General features: G+C 35.9%; 3 protein-coding genes, 2 non-coding genes and 3 pseudogenes across 5 annotated transcripts; 5 read left to right on the top strand and 3 right to left on the bottom strand.

Moving 5' to 3' along the window:
- Window positions 1-234: 234 nt before the first annotated feature.
- Window positions 235-2,038, top strand: LOC120150939 (annotated as a pseudogene).
- A 647-nt stretch (window positions 2,039-2,685) lies between these two features.
- Window positions 2,686-2,767, bottom strand: TRNAS-UGA. Its single transcript has one exon. It is a non-coding gene; the product is annotated as a tRNA-Ser (tRNA).
- Window positions 2,768-3,071: 304 nt separating this feature from the next.
- On the bottom strand, window positions 3,072-3,153 carry TRNAS-CGA. The gene has a single exon. It is a non-coding gene; the product is annotated as a tRNA-Ser (tRNA).
- Window positions 3,154-3,965: 812 nt separating this feature from the next.
- On the bottom strand, window positions 3,966-5,255 carry LOC120150980 (annotated as a pseudogene).
- A 4,060-nt stretch (window positions 5,256-9,315) lies between these two features.
- On the top strand, window positions 9,316-12,462 carry LOC120150843 (protein TIC 56, chloroplastic-like). Its single transcript, XM_039163458.1, has 5 exons — window positions 9,316-10,098; window positions 10,274-10,471; window positions 11,126-11,408; window positions 11,584-11,746; window positions 12,009-12,462. The coding sequence occupies exons 1-5, from the start codon at window positions 9,399-9,401 to the stop codon at window positions 12,204-12,206; spliced, it is 1,542 nt and encodes a 513-aa protein (XP_039019389.1). The 5' UTR covers window positions 9,316-9,398; the 3' UTR covers window positions 12,207-12,462.
- A 779-nt stretch (window positions 12,463-13,241) lies between these two features.
- Window positions 13,242-14,251, top strand: LOC120150845. The gene is made up of 2 exons (XM_039163461.1): window positions 13,242-13,964; window positions 14,059-14,251. The coding sequence occupies exons 1-2, from the start codon at window positions 13,331-13,333 to the stop codon at window positions 14,115-14,117; spliced, it is 693 nt and encodes a 230-aa protein (XP_039019392.1). The 5' UTR covers window positions 13,242-13,330; the 3' UTR covers window positions 14,118-14,251.
- Window positions 14,252-15,936: 1,685 nt separating this feature from the next.
- LOC120150844 (40S ribosomal protein S4-like) lies at window positions 15,937-18,089 on the top strand. The gene is made up of 5 exons (XM_039163460.1): window positions 15,937-16,023; window positions 16,657-16,734; window positions 16,871-17,051; window positions 17,358-17,455; window positions 17,589-18,089. The coding sequence occupies exons 1-5, from the start codon at window positions 16,021-16,023 to the stop codon at window positions 18,015-18,017; spliced, it is 789 nt and encodes a 262-aa protein (XP_039019391.1). The 5' UTR covers window positions 15,937-16,020; the 3' UTR covers window positions 18,018-18,089.
- Window positions 18,090-23,082: 4,993 nt separating this feature from the next.
- Window positions 23,083-25,689, top strand: LOC120150846 (annotated as a pseudogene).
- Window positions 25,690-26,728: the final 1,039 nt, after the last annotated feature.

Below are 26,728 nucleotides of genomic sequence, written 5' to 3'. Positions count from 1 at the left end.
GAAGATGGTGTCAAACAGTTTATCTAATGCATCCTCTAAATCGGTGGTTTGTTGAGTTAGCCTTTTGCTTGTTCTTCCATATATTCTTATATTATATGTTGATGGTGACAAGGAATTTGCCGGAAGCCTTGTGTATACATATAAATCTTTCCTATTGAATGAGTAGTTTATCCAACTAAATCTCTTCATTAAAAATTTCATAAAAATATTGATTAAATAAAGAATTTCCATGAAATGGCAACACTAAGAAGCTGCCAAGTAAGGAAGACGACCCAACAGGTAACCTTTATTCAGATTTGATTGCAGATTTGGAATTCCTTTTCCTCGATCATTCTTTCTATATTATATTATTAATCATATGCCAAAATGACCTTACTGCATCTCTATCTTCTATTTTATATATACTCGAACTAAACTTGAAATTGAAACTCAAAGCAAATCAAAGTTCTGTTGACCCTCTGAAAATTCATCTGAAAGATGCAATAGAACTTTACCCCCTCTTGGCCATTCAACAGTCTGGTGGATTCGGAACCCTTTGGCCTTAACATGGATGTTCATTTTGATGGTTGTTCTTCATTAGCAACAGGTGAGGATTCCTGTTTCTCTATGATGTTCTCCGTATGATCAGCTTCGGGTCACAGTATCATGGCAAGGATTTTCAGTCCCCTTGGTGAGGATTGATTCTGCGTTGACTGATGATGGGGTTTGTGAAGGAAGTTTTCCCTTGTCACAGTCACAACCATGTTCCTCTGAAATGCAAGATGTTTGAAGTCGTCGTCTGTCGAGTGAGGCATCTGTTCATACAACAACAGCGCTATCATGGCTAGTTATGTCCTGCGTAGGAGAAGCCATGATGGGAATTGATAACCAGTTGACCCTATTTCATCTACTCAGTGCATATGGAGAAGCTAAAGAGAACCAGACAGAGCTTGCAGAGGTGATCTTAAGGTGCGTGAACGAGAAAGGTCGTCCGGTAGGCGAAACTTTGGAACTGATCGCATTCGATTTATCATGTCTAGATGTTCAAAATCAAAGAGATTATCTAATGCAAGAGTGAAGCTTTGGAACTGATCGTATTCAATTTATCATCTCAAGATGTTCAAAATCAAAGAGATTATCTAATGCAAGAGTCTATCAAGAACTTTGAGGTAGCCTTCAAGACTCTCTATCAGATATTTCCACATGGGAGGTTTGCTCATTTTGCTGCTAACTTGGCAATCCTCGAAGCCATGCCGGGCGATGCAGACGTGCTACGCATAGTGGATTTTGACATCGGAGTAGGGATTCAATGGCCTCTGTTGTTCGAGGCAATGGCAATGCAACACAAGACATTGAGACTGACATCAATAAGATGGGGAGAGGAACACCTATGTCACTCTCCATGGAGTTTTCAGGACACAAAAGTCCAACTCTGCAACCTCGCAGGGACTTTTGGCCTGAAGTTCGGAATCGAAGATTTGGCAAACGAGCTTGAGGGAACAAAGAATCGAGGCAGAAGTCGAGAACGGTTGGCCTTCAATTGCATGGTGGGACTCCCACACATGGGCAAAAGCAAGAACAGGAAGCTTGTCAACAAGTTTCTAGACATAGCTAAACAAATATTAGCAGCAAACAGGGAAATTATAATACTCGGTGATGGAGATGCTTGCGAAAAACTGAAAGATAGTTCAGGTTTCGGGGCATTCTTCAATGGACAATTAATACATTATCGAGCTATTATCGAATCGATGGAATCCGACATCGGAAAGCACTTGGTCCAAGCAAGAATGGCAATGGAGTGTCTGTTTGTAGGGCCTAATATCAATGGCCAAGCTTGGTTCCAAAAATGGGAACAGATGAATGAAACTTGCCATTTCATCGATTTCGAGGCGGGGACAACATTGGAAGGTTTGAAGGTGAGAAGAGAAAGAGTAATGGAAGCTAAAGAAATGGTGAGAGAGAAGGAAAATTCATGAGGTCAGAATTGGAGGGAATTCTGGGCATGAATTGGCCTTGGAGAGGAAATATATTGGTCAAAGTCTCTTGATGGAGAAATTAAAGCTAATTTTTAAATACATAGATGTAAAATACGAATTATGGAGGGATCATTTATGTATAAACTGTATAGATATGAAAACGATGAAACAAGTGAAAACTATAAGATCATTTCTGTTTCTTAATTAATAGTTTAATGTACCCTTTTAATTTATTATTTGTTTATCGGGGTAATGACTTGAATGTCCCTTGTAATTTATAAATTTGTTAATATGATACCTCTGCTTTTTAATTGTTTAATGTACTCTCTTTACCTGTCTTTCGAAATATTTTAAAGATTAACACCTTTAACTGATGATGTGATAGACACGTGACACTCTTATATACCGTCACCTGACTCTTTTTTTCTTTTCAAAAAATACTAAAAATTGAGGGACTTTGAAAAAATGGCATTTATCTATATATTTTCATGAGAAAATAAAATCTGAGAGAAAAGCAATAGGTGGACCGTGAGAGTAATGCGACCAAAGAAAAACTATTACGAATTATAATTACTGTAAAAAAATGAAATACTTGTGTTGACGGCATGAATCGAGTCTGTCTCCTTTTCACATAAGCTAAAAATGGCAAAAGTAGAAGGACTGAGTGTATAATTAAACCAAAGAAGAACTATTACTTATCGTGTATGCAATTAAATAAAAATCATTGAAACGTCGACAACAGGATTCGAGCCTGCGCAGGCATAGCCCAACAGATTTCAAGTCTGTCTCCTTAACCACTCGGACATATCGACACCGGTGAGGGTTAGTTAAGGACTAAAACTCAGATCTTCTAAAGGTAGAAGGACTGTGTGCAAAATAAACAAAAGAACTATCATTACCGTATGTGCAATTAAATAGAAAGCATATAACAGTAGGATCGAACCTTCGCAGGAAGAACACATCTGATTTTGAGTCTGACTAATTAACCACTCGGGCATATCGACAATGTTGAAAACCGATCAAGGACTAAATATGATATTTGGTAATTGTAGAAGGATTGTTGCAAATTAAAACGAAGAACTATTACCATTACCGAATATGCAATTGGAGAAAAAGCGTCGACAGCAGGATTCGAACCTGCGCAGGCGTAGCCCATCAGATTTCGAGTCTGACTCCTTAACCACTCGGACATATCGACAATGATGAGGGATGATTAAGAACAAAATTTAGAATTTGATAACTGTAGAAGGACTGGTTGCACAATTTAATCAAAGAAGAACTATTACCGTTACCGTATATGCAAGTAAATAAAACAATTCAACTTATAACATCCGAAAATGGATTATTACAATAGTAAATTTGAATTTGAACCAGCAAAGATGACTGCTAATTGCTTTTACTTGTGTAGAATGGAGATTTCATCACATAAATAAATCATAAGAACCATAAGTACATTATATGTAGGCCAATGGTCATGATCATAGTACAACATGCATTTATGCTGCTGCTTCTATCTATGTTCCTTTGATTCGGGATATTCGTCCCTCTTAGCGGATCGGAGAAACTGAAGATTTCTCTCCAGTTGCATTTAGAGAATGTGACAGGCAGGCCTTTACCAAAACTGTCTTTATAGGCATTGCAGATGTAGGCTATGAAATTTTCATATTGCCGCACCCCAGACTTTTCAGAGGGTAAGAGGCTAACATCATAGAGAGGTTGAGTGTTCACTGTCACCCACAGAACGTATTAATGTTTAGGATTTAGATCATTGGTTTCAGAGGCATACCGCAGTAAGAGCTGCATTTACATTCAGTTTGCATTTGGTCTTAGTGATATGGAATATAGTTGCTTATAAATGGTATATGTATGTCCCACAATTCCTTTGTTTTGGTACCCAATTTATATATTTAGTTTCTATTCCCACACAACAATAAAATAAGGTCTCTGTGATGACAATTTGCACAGGCTCGTTTGGCTTCGAGGCTCGTTTGGCTTCGGGACTCGTTCGAATAATATAAGCAAAAGGATGTCGATTTCTCATTCATAGAATGGAACAATGATAATATAGACACATAAGCTGTAACAGGTCCCATATAATGATAACTACCAGCTGGTTTTATTATAGTTTGTGAATGGTGAATGTGAAGCAGATGCAATGGACAAAGCAAAAGCTATGGCCTCTTTTAAGGATCTATTTCAACTTTGTTCAGCATAGCAGCCTGGATGGATTTTAGTTGCGATCTTCCGATTTGTTGAACCGACACTGGATGATTGTGTATTGCAGGCCTCTGGTTTAGGGTCACCTTGATAAGCATCACAGACATATTTCACAAAATTTTCATAGTCCTGATCCATGAAATAAATATCAGAGTTACTTGTCGCAGAAGTTACTTTGGATTTGCTAAAAAAGAGAGTGAGAAACTCACATCTTTGAGTGGCTGATTATTCACCACCACCCATGGAACATATTCATGAGGTGGATTGAGACTTGCAGTCTCTTTACCATATTGAAGCAGAAGCTGCAGACATTCAATGTCAAGAGTGTACCATAAAATAGAAGATTTAGGAGAAAAAAACAAAGGAATGATACTAAAATATGCAGCCAACCTTCGTTCCAATTCCAGTAGCATAGCATTTGTTTATCATGTCCCCTCTCAATCCCAGTTGGTCACTGCAATTTTTCCACATTGCTTCTTTACTACCAACTGGCTCCTCCTTTAACCTTTGTTCTTCCGTGCAGCGAACGAAAGCGAAGTGTGTTTTCTGCACCACATTCAAGTAGTTGAGAACTAATCCGGATCCAAATCCAAATACTTTTGGCTAATAGAATTTACCACATCAGGCCACAAGTGAATGACACAGCTATCTATAGCATTCATCTTCTCCATGCTGCGCATTGTTGCAAACAGTTAACTTCATTAACCATGAGAACATGAGCAACCGAAGATCGAGTTCAAACCTGGCATCGGATTAAATCTCCGACAATGTCGGCATTGCCCCAAGGGACCAACCTTAGATTGACAATGGTATACAGATCAGTCTGGAAGACCTTCACAAGGTCATTTGTGATAAACGAGGCACAACCTGGGCATAAAGTTTCATAGTACAGTGACAAAGTAACATTACCAACTTGATTGGCAGGAGGGAAAATCTCAACATCATCATGATCTAAAGAGGAATGAGATGGAGAAATAAACAAGAATGGAAAAGCTGCCAGAACAAAGAAGATAAATGGCTGAAAATAAGCCATTTTTTAAAAGAGCTTTCTGCACAATGCTGAATCTTCATCATTCGAGGGTTTTTATAGTTGAGAACTGGGATGATGACTATAGTGTTCATTCACTTTCAGTAAACCATATAACAAGTAGGATCTAGTTGACAGCGACAACCGACATTGTTGCATATGTAATACAGGTAATCACATGCAATAAGTTGCGTGTTGATGACAAGAAAATCAAAGTAGATCATTTTAGTAAAATATAGACAGTAGTCTCTACAAGTCATTACTATTTCCTTAACGTGCCTTTTCTTGATCTGTGAGAACATGGGATTGCCTTAATTTTCATGATTCAACTCGACAAGCAATTCCTATAATGGTTTGTTGCTTCTAGTTAGTGCAGGCTGCAGCAAGCTGGTTTGTCGGTTCAATGTTACCGGGAAACGCAAATCAGTCAGGTTAATAGCTGGTTATATGAAACATAATTCGATTTTACCACAGAATTTTAAATTAATTTAAGTATAGTACTCAACTTTGATTTAATCTTTAATTATAGCACTAACTCGTTTAGAAGTCAGAAAATTAAATATTTATTTTATTTCATCATTTTTTTCATCAAAGTTTAAAGTTTTTTAATCTAATTCTAGTCATTGATAGAAACTGTCATTCTCAAGTGTTTTTTGCGAACACCTAGACAATGATAAACATGTTACATCATCTATCGTTTTGTCATTTTAGATTTTTTTTCAAAACATCTTTAAAATCCACGAAGTTGAATAAAAAAATCACTATTTTTTAGGGTTTTGGGTCTCTCTTAGATTTGAGGGGTTTTGACTATTTGTTCAAGAATTTGAACCATGAGAAGCATTCTTTTGAAAAGGTGAACAACTTACCTCAAAACTAGTCTTATTGGACGACCGCCAAAGGAGATTGGAGTATTAGAACATAGAACATTTAGATGGATTTTCATCGATTTTGGGTATGTTTCCTAGAAAACCAATCTAAAGAGAAGAAAAATAGTGAAATGCAAACATCTTGATACTGGTCTTGTCGCGAATGACGATTGGTGATTGACGGTGATTGCCAAAGGAGTTGATGACTGTATGTAGGGACCAAAAATGCAAACTAAACTTTAATGCCTAAAAATGAAACGTTCTAAAATTTAGTGACAAAACTGATACACAAACTAAAATTTATAGGAAAAAATAGAAATGTCATCACGCCGTTAATAATTTAACGGCTACAAATTGATATAAACCTTAAAGTTTAGTGACATTTGAAGTAGTTTACCCTTGATCTTTTTTTTCCCCTTGTGTATTTTAAGCCACCTCACTGCCACGTCCATTTCATTGTAAAGGGGTAGACAAGGGCATTGATCCTTTGGATAAAATGTTGAAACTATGTTTTTAATCCATTATGTCAATGCAGATTCCTTTCTCAAAAACAATGCTTTTGAGTGTTAGAATAAGATAGGACACAAGATTTTATGTTAGGGTGAGTGAGCTTCTAAAATTTTAGGAATGAATGAACTTATAAAATTCTAAGTGTGAAGACATATTTTTAATAGAAAATATATTAAAACAATTAAAATATATAATAATTTTAAATTTTCAAGATACGGTTGCCTCCACTCACCCTCAATCCATCTATGCTTAGAATTGTAACGTGGAGTTGGTTATAACTGCAATTGTCACGCATGAAAGCAAATCCATTATGCTTCTGCACTTCCATCTAAATAATTGACACCACTTGCCAAATCCCCTTTCCAACATTGGTATAATAAGATTCTTCCACTTTCTGTGTTGTTTTTGAGCCTATTGCTAGAACTTGTTCACCTATTCGGGGATTAAATAATTTTACGATAACGAAAATAAATTATCAATTAAAAATATTAAAAAATATTTAAATTATACGAAAATTTAAAATTTTCAGTGGAACGATCATCTCTACCAACCCCTTAGTCCATCCCCGTAACCACAGCTGGACTGCCCAACATATCCAAGAGAGAGTTAAAGATTCTGTATGCTATGCAGATAAAAGTGGCAGAATTTTTCATAGTCCTCCAGGAAGAAATGCAGAGAGGTCGAAATAAGTAAAAGAAACTAATTCGTTCGATCGAGTGGTAAAGAGTTCGATTCTCCTTCAAAAAGGCCTTGATTCAAATCTTGTAGGTCCACATTGTGGTTTGTGTAGAAAAACAGGGAGGGCTGAACAGATGCATTAATATTGGAGTTGCTAGAAGCGTGCACTAATCGACAGATGCATTTAAATAAAAAGAATAGAAACGTCGACATATCGACGCTGTCAAGTCTCAATAGCTGGTCAAGGACTAAATATCAAATCTATTAAAAGTAGAAGGACAGGTTGCAAATTAAACCGAAGAATTATTACCATTACCGTATAATCGAATAAATAAAAAAGCATAGTAACGTCGACAGCAAGATCTGAACCTGCGCAGGCATTGCCCATAAGATTTCGAGTCTAACCCTTAAACCACTCGAACATATCGACAACATTGAACTCTGTACAAGGACTAATTATTACATATGTTAAAAGTACAAGGACTGGTTGCAGATTTGAACCAAAAAACTATTAGCATTATCGTATATGCAAATGAAAAATAGCGTTGTTAGCAGTAACGTCGACAACAGGACTCGAAGCTGTCTCCTTAACCACTGGGATGTATCGACGTTGCCTGCAGTTGACGAAGGACTAAATATAAAATATGGTAAGAGTTTGATTCTCCTAAAGGTCTCGAATCAACTCTTGTAGGCACACAATATGGTTTTAGTAGAAAAATATGAGTAAGAATTAGAATTGTTTGACCTGAGAATATTTTGTTAAATACGTACTCTTCAAAATTTAACAAATTTTTGTGCGGAATAACAACATAAAAAGTAAGGATTGACAAATCCTCATTAAAAATAGAAGGAATCAGAAGAGAGAGAGAGAAAAATATGTTTGTTTTGAGATACTTTAATAAATATAAGATTATGGATAGTCATATATATTTATTTACGCGGCTTTCTTGATTGCTTCTACATCGGGGAAATTTGGTTAATTCCTTATGTTATGCGTTGTATCTGTGATGATATCGCCTCTTTTGATGGAGAAAGGGGTTATGCCCCCTTCTATTTCTACATATAGGATCCGACTTGTATCATTGATAATAATAGGAACTGAATCATTATGGCAAAGAAAAGTTTGATTCATAGGGAGAAGAAGAGGCAAAACTTGAAACAAAAATATCATTTGATTCATCGGGGATGGATCACGTTTCTGATCAACTTGACCAATGAAGAATACAATATCTATTCAAAATTCGACCCAACCTAAATTTAGAAAAAAAATTATCTTATTTAAAATTCGGTCTAAATTTTAAGATAAAGATTTACTCTCAATCCAACCTATTATGACACATATAAAATTTCTCATTTGTATTAAGTAAAATAACAACTTAATTAATATATATATATATATATATATATATAAAGATAGAAGTATTGTAACAATTGCCTCTAAATATATAGAAAAAAAAGTTATATTATAAGTCCATGTAGAAGATTTTTCATTGGACATCTCCTTCATTGTGGTTAAGATAACGACTTCAGGCATGATCAACTTTTCGTATTCACCTGGAGTTTACTCCCAGAAATATAATAATTCCTATACTCTATGTCAATTCCACGAGCCTCTTATTTTTCTTATTCGATCACTATGGGAGAATGGTGACATGCTGAAGACTAGAGCCTTGTAACATGTTGACAACAATCTTTTAATTGAGGATTCAATCAGTATAAGAGACAACTTTATCACCTCAGAAAAAGAAAAACCTCGCTTTCTAATCAACTAATCTCGTTAATCATATAATTGGAGGGGAAGTGTCACATTAAAAGTAAACTTTAACACAACTCCATCCTAAAAAATTGAAGTAATATAATCTAAACTCAGATTTCCAAAAAATTAAATCAGACCAAAATTCGTTGAATTTGAGTAAAATGATGATTGCTATCTAAGATGCATGGAACAAATAGCCCAACAAAGTTTAGGCCATAGCTTTTTGTAAGGCCCATAAATTTCAACGCGGCTTAATAGTAATACCCGCTTCCGCCTCTACCCTTATCACTATAGAAAACTCATTCTCTGGTAGCTCCGTCGCCACTTAGCCGAACTCCGTTCCCTATAACCTCACCAAAACCCAAAACCTTTAGAAACAAACCTCCTCAATGACTTCAATCAACTTCAATCCCTTCGAAAGCTGGTTCAGGAAACCTCAAAATCCGATTCAACCCATCAACCTTCACTCACTCGCCGAGTCATTCTTCCCCAAAACATCCACAACCTCTCCAAACTTCGCTTCCATAAACAGCTCCAGCCTCTTCAAGCGAAAACCCAAGAAACCCGACCCGGATTCCGACAACCCCGGACCCTACAAGCAGATGCTGGACCAGTTCTTTTGGGAGAGCGAGAACCTCCCTGATTACAGGCACACTCCAGAGGTAGATAAGATTCTGAACGAAGACCCTTTTTTCGAGAAGAAGGAGAATCCGACGGAGGAGGAGATTAAGGAGAATGACAAATGGTGGAATGATTTCAGGAAAAGTCCCGTGGTTCAGTTCTTGGCTAGAGCCGAAGAAATTGCTGATGAGATCAATAGGATGGAGCTTAAAGAGAATGAAGAGCCTTTTAGGAAGGAAGATAAGAAGCTGTGGCAAGCTGTTCCGAACGTTATTGGGTTGGATGGGAGGCCAATGCCTAGAAAGGCTATCAAAACAAGGGAAGAGAGTGATGATAAGTTTTGGGATTTCACTAGACAGTTCTTCTTTGGCCTCTGGGGGTTCCGCCAGAGGCCTTATCCACCAGGTCGACCCATTGATGTTGCTCAAGCCATCGGGTATAAGCGGCTCGAGAGGCGTTACTATGACTGTAAGTTTGGTTTCGTGGTTTAGTTTCTATCTTAAAACATACATTGTTGTTAAGCCTGGTTCTACAACAATTTGTTTCGGAATTATTTGAGTTCCTTAACTTTTAGAGTTGGATTTAATCTTATGTTCTGCATTGTTTTTATAATCAATCATTTAAAGGTTATTTGTGGATACAGTTATCATGAGGAGTGGAGGATGGTATTATAAAGATCGCCTGGGTCGAACCCGAGGTCCTTGTGAGTTAATAACCCTCAAAACAGCTTGGGGTGGTGGGATTATTGATAAAAACACTTTTATTTGGGGAGAGGACATGGATGAATGGGCACCTATTCATATGATTTATGGCATGGAACGTGCCATAGCCACTTGGGAAGGTTTGTCTATTTTCCTTTTTTTTCCTATGCTTTTCGCTTAAATCAGTTTATTGTATGTAGAAACATGTTAGCCAGGTTGTGTATGCTGGGAATCGTCTTTCACAGTTTCAGCATTGGCCGAAACATATAATATAGTTAATATTTTGTTAGTGTTCTTCGAGTGTTGTAACTGCAAAATGCAGTACCAAAATGATATTAGTTATCTAAGTCAAATACAACTTTGATGAACTAGGTTTCATGTGTATTATCGTGACACATGATTAGGTGATGTTCATGGTGATTCAGAAAAAATTGAAATGAGCACGGGATGTAATTTTAACACAATTAAATCCATTTAAAATGCTATGATGATTATTTAGTTGAGGCCTGCCTTTTGTACATGATATATTACTGTTCCTGGCATTTTTTATCGTTTGAGTTATTCCACAAACTTAAACAAGAAATTCCATTTAAATATTGTGATCTATTGAACTTTCAGATTAGCCGTTTCAATCATTTGGAATCTAGAGCCAAAGCCTCCTTTTACTGCTTTGGGGATGATTTCTTTTGTCTTGATGATACTATCAAATGCATTATATTTAGATGAGTATTGTCTCTGAATGGTCCGATTCGGATTTCTTGTTGATTTACTATTTTTCTTATTTTGATAATCAGTTAGGCTTGGTGCGGCAGCAACAGCTTTCCTTCATAAACTTCAGAAAGGTATACCTCCTTGGGTTCCTCTTAAAGGACATGAGGATAAAACTTATAAGCAGCTTCAAGAAGAAGCTATAGAGAGCAAAAGACGTGATTTGGCCGTCCTAAAAGCTAATGATGGCATATGGCCTGGAGTTAGAATTCCCAGCCATGCCCTATTTCTTTGGGCTAGTGGCTCTGAGCTGACAACTGTTTTGGAAGCTGATCATATGCCAAACAAATACATTTCGAAAGATCTTCGGTATTACTTCTCCTCTTCTAGCCTATGTTATCTGGTTTGGTGTTTGAAGATTACTGTACATTATATTGCTGAAATTGCATGTTTTCTCGATGGTTATCATCTTATTAGAAGCGTCTATTTTAAATTGTTTTATATGTCGAAAATTTTTAATGTTTTAGTTGGTTTTGTGAGGCAGGCGAAAACTGGCCAAAGTTATCCCTGGGTTAAGGCCGTGGGAAGTTTTAAGTGTTGAGCAAGCAATGGATGATATTACGTACGGTGGAGAGTGGTATCGAGAACCTCTTGGCACCTACCACACTGGTCCTCCATACATAAGACACTGGAATAAGGATGTCAAGGTAGGGTGTAATCTTTTCCAAGTATGATGTTGGTCAAGTTGCAAGTTCGATAACTGAAGTATCTACCTTGCTTTCAACATATATTAGTTCTTTTTATTGTAGGATCATCTTAGGAATTGTTAAAAATGATTTTTGTTAAAATAGCATGTTACGATTTTTCGTATCTTACTATCTTTGAGCAGTAGCTTTCAAACTGTTTGATGATCTTTTCTAATATTGAAAAAGCACTAATGTTGTAACCTTTGTGCTTTTACACCTGCAGAGATTGTTCCGAATTTTTTACAACCTTAGCAGCCAAGTCTATGACAAACTGCAAAGGACGATTCCTGGTTTCGACGCGATAATGGATAAAGTAGATGCTGATTCTGATGCGAGGGATGCTCGGCGGAAGGCAGAAAGGGAAGCACAAAAGAAAGCTGAGGTGGAGGCTATATATGGTCGAAGAGAGAATTATCCATAGCATAGCTACCACAAAGAAGTCAACTCTGATTGGTAAGATCTGGACTTGGCTTCCACTAGGTGCTATATGGATAAGCAGCCAACCCCGTTGAATTTGATCATATATCTTGCAATGGAGATGGTTTCTGGTTCTTGTGAAAACTCAGGCAGGGTTTTTATTTTAAATGATGAGGAAGAGTGAGTCTTGTTTAACTCTTTATGTGATACACTTTCTTGTATTGATACCAATGATGATTAATGAAGATCTTGTTTAGGGATGTCCATGGATTTGTGAAATGTCAAGTGCCTGCCTATATAATGCTTTTATATGATATTTGTTTCTTTGATGCTGAGAAGAGTTAATTGCACCATACATCTTCAAATTATGCTTAGATTCTAAATTGGTCTCTGAACTTTAGTATATTTTAATTGAGTCATCTAATTATTTATATCTTTTAATTTATATCCTTCCATCATTCTAGTCATATGCTTGAACATTAAATGATTGTTCGGATTTGACATGGAACATATTTAAAAGTTTGTGGATCAAGTTTCAAATATGTTTACACGTGTTGCATGGACGTTTTGGATTTGACGTGTTGAAACAATAGAATATTATTAGAAGTAGATATGGTAGTATATGTATAGTGTTTAAATTTTTATTTACTTGTTTTAAATATGTTTGGTGTTATAGATTTAAATTGGCATTTAACCCTTCAACCGATGAGTAGATTGATGAGAAGTTTCAAAGTTTATTTGAACGATTAAAATACTTAAAAATCTTAACTATAGTATGAAGGTCTTTAGTACAATTAATTCTTCAGGGGAAACGACGACGCTTTATTGTTATGTAAAGCAGTCGGTGTATTGTATTTCTGACAAAGGCGGTATTCTACTCCAACGACCATGTATATATTTATGTATTGAAATCATAAAACTCCTTGAACAACGATAAGTCTCCGACAATACGACACGTGTTCACTTTTTGTTGGCCGATTTGGCTACATAAGCCAACAAAACAATTACCAATATTACGTGTAAGAAGATCCTTTTACCACTACCCTCTCAATAAATGACGATTCTGCCATTTCCTTCCTTTCCCCGTTTCGCTGCATCTCAACTCTTCCATTAATACCCACCGATTTGATGTTTAAGAAACCAGACAAAGGTGAAAAGATGGAAGATGCTATGCCCGAAGCAGTAAATCCCAGGGAAGATGATGAAGTTTCCGGAGAAGAAAGACAAACCCCAGAAGCAGCTAAAGAACACGGAGAAGAGAGAGCTAACGGCGGTGGTGGATTCATTAATCATCTCTTCTCTAACTTAGTTAATGGAGGAACAGATGGTGATGGAGAAAATCGAAGCGAACAAGCCGAGAAAGAGACGATCAGTGCAGCTGCAGAGGGTAAACATGACGAGAATAGCGGTGGGATTTTTGATCACATCATCTCCAATCTGGTCAGTCCTTTAAGTCCGAGAACTGGAAACACCAGTACCCGTACCCAAGGAAAAACTGAAGCTTTCGATCATACAACCGCAAGTGAAAATGAACCAGGTTTGAGATCAGAGGGAGAAGGGGGCGGCGGCGGCGGCGGAGGGTTTATCAACAATTTCGTGTCCAACCTGTTTCACCACTCCGAGGGCGAAGTAGGAGAGGGAAGCAGCAATAAGAAACAAAAGGTAGAAGAAGGTGGTGAAGATCAAAGCAAATCAGAGAAAACAGAAAATGGAGGAGGTATCATTCATAACATTGTCTCACAGTTGCCCACATCTCTTCCAGGTTGAATTCTTTGAGCATCATTTTGATATTTTTCTTTTGGTTTTTAACTTGAAGTTTTTGCATATTGAGTAGTGATAAATTTGTGAATGAACAGAGAGTGCAGCTCCCAGCAGTGATGAAGCTACTATTCTGATTCACATTGTTCAAGATTAAACAAGTGTTGATGATTAGAATCTGATTGTAACATCTTCAACCACTTTGCTCATTCCTACTGGCTTCTACTTTCTCTTTAGCATTTTGATTTTCTTTGTTTTCTGTAATTTATCTCAGACTTGTACTGTATTTTTTGGCACGAATGTCAAACAGTGATTCCAATTGCTCCTTTTGTGTAACATCCTTTTTCTCGTTTTTTATTTTATATATTAAATATTTATTTTTCTTTATTTAATAATCCTTCTCTTTTACTATAAACATAGTTAAAGTTTGTACTTGTTTGAGTCTAGTTTTAAATATTGTTTTTTAAGTATTTTTCTTTTGGGGTTCGTTTTACCGTCACTCCCGAGTATGGATGCGTAATTATTTTTCTAATATATCCATTTTGTGAGACCCAATGTAATTGTTGTTTAATAAAAAAAGGATTAATATGATAAGTATATATTAATTTTTAAGAGTACGTAGTAATTATAATATAATATTTATTTATAATCTTTCTTAATCATTGATAATGTATATATATTTTACAGACGCAACAATTCAAAAACAATATTTTCTTTGATCATTAAAATGACTTGATGTGTTCATAATTATATATATGAACTTTTATCTAATATAAATATATAAACTTTACTTTTATGAAATTACATATATATGGTGTTTTGATTTGATTTAATTCTTGTAAATTACTAAATATCTTATCGATATATCAATATTTTATATTTATATGATTTAATTAAAAAATAAATGTTTAAATTCTACATTTTGACTATTTTAAGTGGCTAGAGTTTTTTCATCGAGATAATTGTCTAATTTCGTTATCATTTAAGGTCTTTAAAATTTCATTTCATTGCCATTTTAAGGTCATTCCATTAATGATTATAAACAATTATTAATTAATAATTGCTTGACATGTGATATTAATTTTTTAATTAATATTAGTTTTTTAAACACTAAATTCTTATTAAAAACTCTTAATTTTTTAACTTCTCAAATCTCAAATCTTCTTGAAGACAGGAGATCAAACTATGAGGATGTCTCAAGTACGACAGTCTTAATATACGGCTAAGAAAAGTCACTATCATATACATTATTATTTTTTTAAGATTTTCGGTAAAGTGCTGTCAAAAATTATTTTTTCTGCCGAAAATATTAATGTTGTGCACTATCTAAAATATTTAATATTTTCGGTAAAATACCAAAAAATAGTTACTGAAAATAACATTTTCGATAAAAAAAATAATGTTTTATGTAACACTTTATAAAAAATATTTAAAAAATAATAAAATTTTCAGTAAATCTTTTTTTAATCGTATATTAAAAATGTCGTACAATAAAACTACTCAAACTAGAAAGTAATCTTACCGTCAACAACGAACATGTGATGACTGTGTGAAAAAAAAATTATGTGAAGGAGTTTAGAGTACAGAAAAACGTGTGAAAAATGACTAATGGTGATTGATTCGATGATCTTATATAGGATTTCAAATTTGAGGGTGAAGTTTTTGAGATTCTAGGTAATTTAAGAGTATTTATGGTTTTATTAAAATTAATGATTTTAAAATTTTAGAAAAAGTAAAGAATTTTTCAAAAAAATATATATTACGTGTTATGCATTGATTAGATAACTTTGTCAGCAACTGTTAACGATTATACACTTAAATGATAATTTCAACCTTTATTTTTCAATTAAGTACCTAAAATGCAAATTACTTTTTTCTGGGCTTAAGGCCCATAAACATAGTTTCGTTCATGGATTGCGGACGTTCAATTCATATCTGGATGGATGACCCTATATTCCTATAATGCCCTCATCCTTTTAATACATACAGTTATTAGGGTTTTTCGTTTTTTGAGACTAGCAAGACACGGACTTTGAGCACGGCAGCCTCACTTATTCAAGATGGTCAGTTTCCTCTGCTTTTCCCATCTTTGATTCACTAATTATTTTTTTGACTCTTTGTTCATTCTTTGATAAGTTATGTGAGTTTCATGGTTTTGTTGTTTAGGATATTCCATATTAGTTTGGCTTATCACTGTTGTTTAACGTCGTGAGCTAACTTTCTAAACGGATGCAAAGTTATCCATCTTTATTGATTTGGAATATTTATGATTTCTGTTTTTCCTGTGATTCCCACTGTTCTTTATAGTATTGGACATTTGGATGTCTGTGTTTTTTGTGGTAGTAGTAGTCTTAATAGCTTGGATCTAGCTAATTCCTCGCTTAATTAGTGTTTGATACGTGATGGAACCTTGAGAATTTACCTGCTCTACATTCATTGTCCTATTATTTGAAATAAGGAATGGACTGATGGAGATGGTATCAGTCGCCCCTGAAAATTTTAAATTCTTTTTCGCACCCCCCGAACACAGAATTTTACAAGTTTTCCCCTTAACGTAAAATCTTGCGTTGGTCCATGTTTGAAATGGCTTGACAATTTAGTATCTTGTACAGTCCAGTTTTGTTTGCAATATGTTTTTTGATATCTTGTACATTTGAGTTTTGTTTACGAACATTTTTTTTGGCGGTGTGTTACAGGCTAGAGGGTTGAAGAAACATTTGAAGAGGCTCAATGCCCCTAGGCATTGGATGCTTGACAAGCTTGGTGGTGCTTTTGTATGCGATCATCTTTATCCCTTCATCTCCATATTTTACTGTTTTTCTTTATCCTTTTCAGTTCTCTTTTTTGACACAGTTTACCTTGATTCGTCTATTAAGGTTCTAATTTTGTTTACGTTTTTCATCTTTGTAGGCACCCAAGCCATCTTCTGGTCCCCACAAATCCAGGGAATGCTTGCCATTAATCCTTATTCTGCGAAACCGATTGAAGTATGCTCTCACCTATAGAGAAGTCATTGCCATTCTCATGCAGAGGCATGTTATGGTTGATGGAAAGGTTAGGACAGATAAGACCTATCCTGCTGGTTTCATGGGTATGTAAATTCTTCACTTCCTGAGCTGATTTTGTCAGTTTTAATTTTTCTGGATTCTCATTATACAAAGTATTTAGTTGAATGCAATACTTTGGTTTGATTACTTTGTTTTTCACATTACGTCGGGTTGTTTGACAATCTTGTTTTGATTTTATGGAATACATGCTGAGATCTTGTAGTAGAGCAATGTTCTGTTCCTAGTTAGCTTTAAAAGATACATTTTCAGGATTTGTTTCCTTTCTCTCTACCTTTCTAAAAGTATTACCTTTCGATATTGCCTAACCATGCTTTACTACCTTCTGCCAGATGTTGTGTCCATTCCTAAAACCAACGAGGACTTCCGTCTTCTTTATGACACCAAAGGACGTTTCCGTCTCCATGCTATCACTGGTGATGAAACTAAGGTTTGAATATTCATATTCTGTTCTATATGCTGTTAGTTCTTGTCACATTTGTAATATAGTACTCAAGTTTTCCAACATTCTTCACCGTTTTAGTTATAACAGTACCGTCTGTGTTCCTTTTTGCTTTGTGCAGTTCAAGCTTTGCAAAGTTCGGTCTGTCCAGTTTGGCCAGAAAGGTATCCCATACCTAAATACATATGACGGGCGTACTATCCGTTACCCGGATCCTTTGATCAAGGCCAATGACACCATCAAGCTAGACCTTGAAAGCAACAAGATTGTTGATTTCATCAAGTTTGATGTTGGGAATGTTGTCATGGTCACTGGAGGGAGGAACAGAGGGCGAGTTGGAGTAATTAAGAATAGGGAGAAGCACAAGGGTAGCTTTGAGACGATCCACGTTCAAGATGCTGCCGGGCATGAGTTTGCAACTCGTCTCGGTAATGTTTTCACTATTGGAAAAGGAACAAAGCCATGGGTGTCTCTTCCTAAAGGCAAGGGTATCAAGTTATCCGTCATTGAGGAAGCTAGGAAGAGGCTTGCTGCCCAAAATGCTGCTTAAACTTCAGCATAAGATATCCAGATATGTATTGCTGCAGTAGCTTATTCTAGAGATGCTAGAATTGTTTTAATTTTAAGTCTTTCTGTTGGGTGTTGTTTACTGACTTCCCATGCTTTAAATTACTATATACTTGGATGTTTCTTGAATATTGATGCACTAATCAGTAGTTTCTAGTAATATTTACATCCAACTGCAGACTTGCTTTGGTGGTTAACGTAGACAGAATATTTCATCAAAGAACAAAAATGGACAATGCACGCGAGGAATAAAAACTAAAGTTGATAAGTAGGACGGACGTACTATTTATATTATATAAAGATTTGAAATTTTCAGAAATGCAATCGTCCCACCATTATCTCATCCATCCCTGGGGATGGGAATTAAGAGACTGCTTCAACTTAAATGCTTGCAAAGCACATGCTTCACTCTTATTTCTTAGGATAATGCCAAGCAGAATAACCAAAACATACAATGATGGCGATTGCCAAGAGGAGCCAATGATGACACCATCCTTCCAACTAATCTTCTTCGCTCTGCTTAATCCAAAGCTTAATTGAAGCTCCTCGCTTGATTCTGGTTGTGTTTAGTGCTAATACATTATGGCATCACCCTTATTTTTAAAAGCCTACAGTTTCTCTAAAAATGTTGAAAGTGACCACACAAACGCCAAAGCATTGAAAGAAAATCCAACAAACCGTCTGAGCATTGGCCCCAACACCTCCTTCCCTTCCCTATTTTTTAATTGGGAATCTTTGGTTGTAAGCATACATGGGAAATACCAAAGTCCAAAACACCCTTCCATACATTATTAATCCAAGGGGTAAATTATTTTAAATGTCACTAAATTTTAAGATTTATATTGACTTTATCATCAAACTTTAAAATCTTTCAATTTTTACTCTGACTTTGGTTTTGACTTCACTGTAAATACTAATCCTTTAACATGGTAGTTTGGTACTTATATGATAGTGTCGTGTGCTAACGTGAAAGCTAAAACAATAACTTTTTAATTCTAACTCATCATCTCCTTCATAAAAGTTAGAGAGTTTTTTACTCATTTTTAGTCGTAGTCTTAATCACTTTTCTCTTACTCTTGTGTGACTATCCTAGACATCAATGAACTCATCTCAATGTATTCTCACTTTGTCAATTCAATTTTTTTTTTTTGAAATCTCTTTAAAGTTTACGGAATTAAATATAAAAACTATTATTTTTGAGATTTTGAGGGATTCAAAGTTTTTGTTCAAAAGTCCAATCGGCGATAAAAATTCTTTCTAGAAGAGGAACAACGTATTTCGAAACTAGTCTCATCGAACTGATGTCAAAAGAGATTAGAGTATTAGAACGTTGAACATTTTGACGACTTTTTATCGATTTTGGACAAGTTTCGTGGAAAACCAATATGAGGAGAAGAAAGAAGAATGAAATGTGAATGTATTGGTATCGGTCTTGTTGCGAATAATTACTCTTGACAGATGACGGTTGACTGGCAGTGGTGATTGGAATAGTTGATGGTTATCGATAGGACCAAAATGATATACAAACTAAAATTTAATACCTAAAAACACTATTTTAAAGTTCAATGATAAAATCGGTATACAAACTAACCAGAAAGAAAACGACCATTTCATCTCACCGTTAAATCTTTAATGGCCCAATACTAGATCGAAGACAAAACAAAGTACCTATCAAAATTAAACCTTTTTAAAGTTCATGTTAAAATTAAAGCGTTTCAAAGTTTAGTAACAAATCATTACAAACCTTAAAGTTTAGGGAGTTTTTGGAGTGGCTTACCCTAATCTAAATTCACAACTTTACTTGTTTGTTACTCCAATTATTTGTGATTTACGTAGGATAAAACTATGTCTTGATTGTATAGCAGTTGTTACTTTGCAGCACAATTTTAAAGTTGGCAATGACTCGAGTATTCTGTCTTGATAATTGTCCTTTTCTTGCCTGTCGGATGCATATAGTTGTTTTGCTTACCAGCATTAGTTTAATGGGTAACGGGAAGTTCAGGAATGGAAGCACACACAAATATATGTATTCTATATATAGGGTGCTGGAAATTAGAGAAGCTAAGGAGCTACTTGCAGAATTAAAGATGAAGTGGAGAGGATGGCTTCGGTTTAATCGGTCCGTTGTTTTTCCGACGAAACGTATAGTTTTAAAGGTCAAAATGCATCTGAGGCCCAAGGGTGAAGGTAAATGTACTTATGATTTCTGTTTAGGCTCTTAAAAGTGTGCAAATCAAATCTGTTGGATTCTATTTCTGATGCTAATATTGACAATAATGACAGAGAAAAGGCGGGGGCTGCTAGGGCTTTACAAGGACTTGGAGTGTTGTGCCGAGTACGAAGATATACAAGTGATGTGGAATATGATTCATTCTTCTCGTCCGTCATCAGCTGCTCACAAAACCAGAAGAAGCAAAAGGGCCTTTCATTGGAGATTCAGTTTATGTTTTAAGCCAAGCTAACTATCAAGTTTTTTTTATGAAAACCCTTTTGTCGTAATCCGGCTACCGGCAAGTCACTCATTTTCTTGGGACGTGATCGCCTCGGCGTTGTGAACGCTAACCGGTGTTGTTCTCTTAGGGTGCACACCAACACCTATGCGCCTTATCACCTGAAAGTACATCTTCTTGGGAGCCCTTTTCGTGATACTGATGTTGTGCGAATGAACTCCTATATGTAGGAGGTCCTGGCTTTGTTCCGGTGAGCATTCAAAGCGAACGATATCGACTTATGGGCACTATATCAGCATAATTTGTTAGGGAGAAATGAGAGTAGCTTGCCGGTGGACGGGTCGTGACATTTTTCGGTTTTCTCCGTTGCAGTTAAAACTTAGACAAACCTAGACAACTGTCCTCACTGGGATATGGTCCTAAACACACGATTCTTCACATATATGTCTAGAACATCCTTGAAGCACAAGGCACAACAACAACAACGAAAAGACACAGCATTTATATCTTCATTATGCAGCACCACCATCGTGGGGGAGAACATTCGATCGCCTACAAGTCCAACCGAGCAATTGCCCTCGATAATTAGAGAGAAATAGAGAGGCTTTCAATCTGATTTCAATAATATCAAGCACTTCAACTATATATCCACCTTCTCAGTTACAGAAGTGAAAGAACACAAAGATGATCGGATATCTTGTTTAATCGGAAAGGTACTCCAACAGTCGGCAACATCGATGAGATCGAGGCAGGGGATCAAGTTTCCACAGTGGCTGTCCCTTTTTCCCATATATATGGGGTAAGGGGGAGGTAAGATAGTAGGCTACCCCCAACATCAGGTTGAGGGCAGCTTCCGTAAGAGACCTCCGAATTATGAAATGCCCTCCGTGGGACTCGATCCCCACGACCTCAAGGTTAAGAACCTTGTGCTCTACCAACTGAGCTGGACAGCTACTAAAGCTTCTTCGCTGAGGATGAAACAAATATACCAGACACACCATCAACCAAACAACAGTAACTTTTGCCGCAAGTAATTTTATTCTTGCATTTATTTGGCCCTATGCCTCGATTTCGATCTAAAGCGTAAAGCAAATGTAATCAGATTACAGGAAAGAGAGTCCATCACTTGGACGAGTTATGCTGGTTTGGTCAGCTTAATCTAGTCCGGCTCAAGAAAAATGATTGTCCCTTGTTCCCATATGTAATGGGGTAAGGGGAGGTAAGATAGTAGGCTGCCCCCAACACTAGGTTGAGAGCAGCTTCCATAGAAGACCTCCAAATACTTTTAATCCTCGAACTTTTCAGAAAAAATTATTTGAACTTTTGGATCTTTTTCTTGTATTTTACAATCAATCGATAAAAATTTATGACAACAGTTAAGCTTACATCAACTAATTTATCCTTTTATTAATTTGTGTACACTTTCAACCATTTAAGTAAAGAATGTGATTATGGTGGTTTTGACAGGTTCATCTTATCGGGTTGAACGGATAGTATAAATAGTTACTTGATAGAAGAAGAGAGTTGAAGATGAAGATGTGGTGGGGGGAGAAATTCAATCTTGCATGATAATTTATATATATGTTTCTACGGTTAGTCCCAACCTAGGAATCATGATGATTACTATTCGTAGATTGATAAGATAATAGACATGATTGTCAACTGATTATGTGAGCTTATTATGATAATATCAAAGATCGCAACCAGCTAAGGATATGAAACTTTAGAAGTTTAGATGAATTTAAAAAATCTATGATCTTGGTAAATGAAGGAATTGCAATATATATATATATATATATATAACTTGCTAAACAAAATTTCATTTTATATAATTTGTTAATATTTTCACTTTTTAACTTTTTTTTATATTTTACACTAAAAGACAAAATACATGACTTAATATTGATAAATATATAAAATAATTAAATAAATATATTACTTTTTCTTACCTTTGTTATAATTTAATAAATAAGTACGAATCAAGTGAGTTAGGCAATAAATAAATTATTGTTATTTCTTGAGGTTTCGGGTTCGAGTACTAGGAATATCATGCGTATGAGCATTTAATATTAAATAGTTGAGAGTTATCTTTGAACATATAATACATTGTATTTACCCCGATTAATCAAAATAAATAAATAAAAATAAAAATTTAAGGTTTGAAAAAGGTGAAAAATAAATTTAAAGGTTTAGTATAAATGATTTAAATTAATTTAATTAAATTTTAGATTATATTCAATATAATCCCTAACACAAACTTAATTTCAAAAATATAAACAATTTTAAAAACCTAGATTAACAAAGAAATAGTTATACCTAACAATCATTTGGTAGAAATATTCAAATTAGCCCAACAACTTTGCATAGACTTGAAATTAAACTATGAAAATAAATCAGTATATATATATATATGATTCCCGAATAAATAATTACGACACAACCTCCAATCAATGTGGGAACAAAGATGAATAATCCAACCTTAATTACAGCTAATTAAGAAACTATTAACCACCCAAATTCCATTAACTTTTTTTTAATTAAAAGTAATGATTATCAAACTCGAATTCTCCTAACTTAAAGCCTTTTATTTTTAGTAACCAAAAGGAGTAATTACATCTTTGTTTGAGTGGCAGAGCCTTCTTGCTATCTGCTTGATCCCATGGCTATGCCGCGAACCATGTCCATGTCGAGTAAATGGAGCAGAAAGAAACCACACTTCCCTTTACTCGCTGTACTTTTGGTTTTCATAGCTTGTTCAGTTCTCTACAACGAATTCAGCATTCAACGAATCCATGAAAGCACGGATCATGTTCCCAGCAGTCAACCAACTCCATTTACTTATGTCAAACAAAATCTTCCTCGACGAGCTTCAGGTGTGTTTTATCTATCTTCAACCTTTTGTTTCTTCTTCTTTTGATCGAAGAATAACTGGGATTTGGGTATTTATTTATGTGGGGTTTTAGAGGTTTTGGATAGATTCAGTGGCTGCAACTCTACTAGGAACTTCAGTGGGAAGAAAATCCGGTGGGCCGACCTGGATGGGGAATCGGGTCGGCGGCGGAGTGTAAGCCAAGTGAGCTGTGATTTGTTCTCCGGAAAGTGGGTTTTTGATAATCAATCGTACCCGCTTTACGAAGAGTCCGAGTGTCCGTACATGTCGGAGCAGTTGGCGTGTCATAAGCATGGGAGTTCCGATTTGCAGTATCAGCACTGGAGATGGCAGCCTCATGGCTGCAACTTGAAGAGGTAAAATGCCCTTTCGGTTGCTTGTATTTTGTTAGTGAACTGGGTGTATTGTAGGCAGCAATTAACTATGTTACTCGGACTCGGATACTAGCTCAGATAAGGTTATGTATTTGACAAAGGATTAGGTAGATTTTTCTACGCTTTTTCGTTTCTTCGGAGGATACTCGGAGGTCATATCCCTGTATCCATGTATTGGAGTGTCGGACATGTTTGTACTTCAAGAAAATGTAGACTCCGAGTCCGAACAAGAACAACATAAGCAACTGATGCAATGTGAAGAATGGGATGTGATTTTTCCCTCCTTTGTGCATATGGAATGCGATCGAAATGTGGGAGAAGTTGAGAGGGAAGAGACTAATGTTTGTGGGAGATTCTCTGAATAGAAACCAATGGATCTCAATGGTGTGTATGTTGCAGTCGGTGATCCCGGAAAATAAGAGATCAATGACTCCTAATGCTCAGCTCACAATTTTCAGAGCAGAGGTAAGCTAGGAAAGAATGAATATAATGCAGGTGATAGATCTTGGTTATCTGATATCGCAGCACATCGTTGGTGATTGTTCTATTCTTGTGTCGTTTGCCAGAATATAATGCGACAGTGGAATTTCTCTGGGCTCCGCTACTGGTCGAGTCAAATTCTTATGATCCGGTGAAACACAGACTGGCTGAACGAATTATCCGTCCAGATTCAGTACTCAAGCATTCAGCACAGTGGGAGCATTGCAGACATATTAGTTTTTAACTCATACTTATGGTGGAGACAAGGCCCAGTTAAGCTGTTGTACGTATGATGGTTGATCGGTTCTAGTTTAATTACGGTGGAGATAACTTGAAGATGTGTTGAATTCCCTAGTATGCTTGCAACTTTTGCAGGTGGAGTGGTGAGGAGGAAAGTGGAGCCAGCGAGGAGCTCAACGGGTTAGGAGCAATGGAACTGGCCATTGGAGCTTGGGCAGACTGGGTAGCATCAAAGGTCATTCCCCTCAAGAAACGTGTCTTTTTCGTTACGATGTCACCGACACATTTCTGGTGAGGATGGATCTTTACCCCTAAACTGAATTATTCTATGCTTATCTATATCATCTGCATAAATCACCTATTGAAAGCCTGCAAACTTATTGGGTGCCATAAATCATAGCATAGAGACATTTGAAGCAAAGATAGATGAATTCTAAGACTAATAGTGCATCATGGAGGCACTACAAGGACTATTGCCCGGATAAGTAATCTAGTGAAAGCCTGCAAACTTATTGTATGCCATAAATCATAGCATAGAGGCATTTGAAGCAAAGATTGAGGAATTCTAAGATTAATAGTCGAGCTGTACTCACATAGAGACGTTAACACGACTATCGTCGGGCTGTACTCGCATAGAGTTGTGTGAGAAATAAAGCCTCTATGGTATGCTTCTGCTGTGATTTGAGACAACGTATACATTTGTTACTTGCATGAAAACTATGCAATCTCAGAGGATCATATTTGCTTTTGAATCCCATTTGGTGCTCGGCATCTGATATGAGTTTTTTACTAACATTTTGACATGATTAGGAAAAGAGAGTGGGAAGCTGGAAATGAAGGAAACTGAACGAGACCTATCGATCGGGAGGGGTACTGGGGAAGTGGTCCGGACTTGGCTACCATGCGCATGGTGGATAACTTGGTTTCCCGTTTGGGTTCAAAGGTATCGGTTATCAACATCACACAGCTCTCGGAATATCGAAAAGATGGGCACCCTTCCATCTATAGGAAATTCTGGGAGACACTGAGCCCGCAGCAATTGGGAAACCCTGCAAGCTACTCTGACTGCATACACTGGTGCTTACCTGGTGTGCCTGATGTGTGGAATGAATTACTGTTCCATCTTTTGTAAATATCAAATTTTATTTTGTCTGTTAATTATAACTGTGATCGGCTCCCTTGGTTGGGTTGACTGGACGTGGAAATGAAAATGAGAATGAAATGATTAAAATTACGGGTTACCTCAAATCGAAGATATCCATTCAATTACTAAAACATAACATAAACTCGAACCCAAAATCAAACTCAAAATTCCAAGCCCAAAAGATCCGCCCTGGAAAAAACATGAACTTAAATACTTCTATTGATGTTTTGTATTCATCCACTGAACTTTTATAAATTTGTCCCTTAGTGTTGAATTTTGTGTTCGTCCCTGCAGCTATGAATACATGATGAACTCGTGAACTTTAAATTTAATTAATAAACTGATTCTGTAAATTAGTGGAACTTATTAGGTATAGTTGACATGTTATAAGATATTTGTGTCTTTATCGATGTCTTAAAACACTTCTATTGATGTTTTGTGGGTCTCTGTTTGCACTTATGTGTTTAGTTTATATGAATTATGTATTAATATTTATGATTTATGATGCATACTAGTGTGATCAAGGATCATAGATGCATGACATGAGGGATGGACTAAGTGGTAGTTAGTTTTAGCTTAGAAAGCATGATAGATGTATTGTTATGATAAGTATGATGATTGAATCATGCTGATATGTATACATATGCATTATAGGTTAATTTGGTTGAATATGAAAGTATGATATATGTATGAATAAGCATCATATATTATAAACTCATGATCGGCATGAAATTGTTTGCATAGTTAAATTTATCTAATTGATGCAATCAGGGACGAACGCAAGTTCTTATGCTAGAGGGCAAACTTTTTTAAAATTTTAGAAGGTGGAGAACCTCTAAAACTCTAGCGGGTCGAAAATAGATTATCAACTAAAAATACAAAAAAAAATCTAAAATATATACTAATTAGAAATTTTCAGAGGAATGACTACCTCCACCCACCTCCTTCAATCCATCCCCAGAAACAATGAAGCTTTATAATGTTCAATTAAACCTTTTAATGTATTTGAAACTTATTCAAGGGTTTGCCAAGGCATTTTGGAAGAATTAAGTACCCTTTAGAAGCATACTTGCTCAAATAACTAAAAATTAATTGAAAATATACCTATATAAAAAT

Source organism: Hibiscus syriacus, unplaced genomic scaffold (genome assembly GCF_006381635.1).
Source record: "Hibiscus syriacus cultivar Baekdansim isolate YM2019G1 unplaced genomic scaffold, ASM638163v2 tig00111027_pilon, whole genome shotgun sequence".
NCBI lineage: Eukaryota > Viridiplantae > Streptophyta > Magnoliopsida > Malvales > Malvaceae > Hibiscus > Hibiscus syriacus.
Note: the sequence above shows the minus strand (reverse complement) of the source record. Positions and strands in the feature narration are given on the sequence as shown.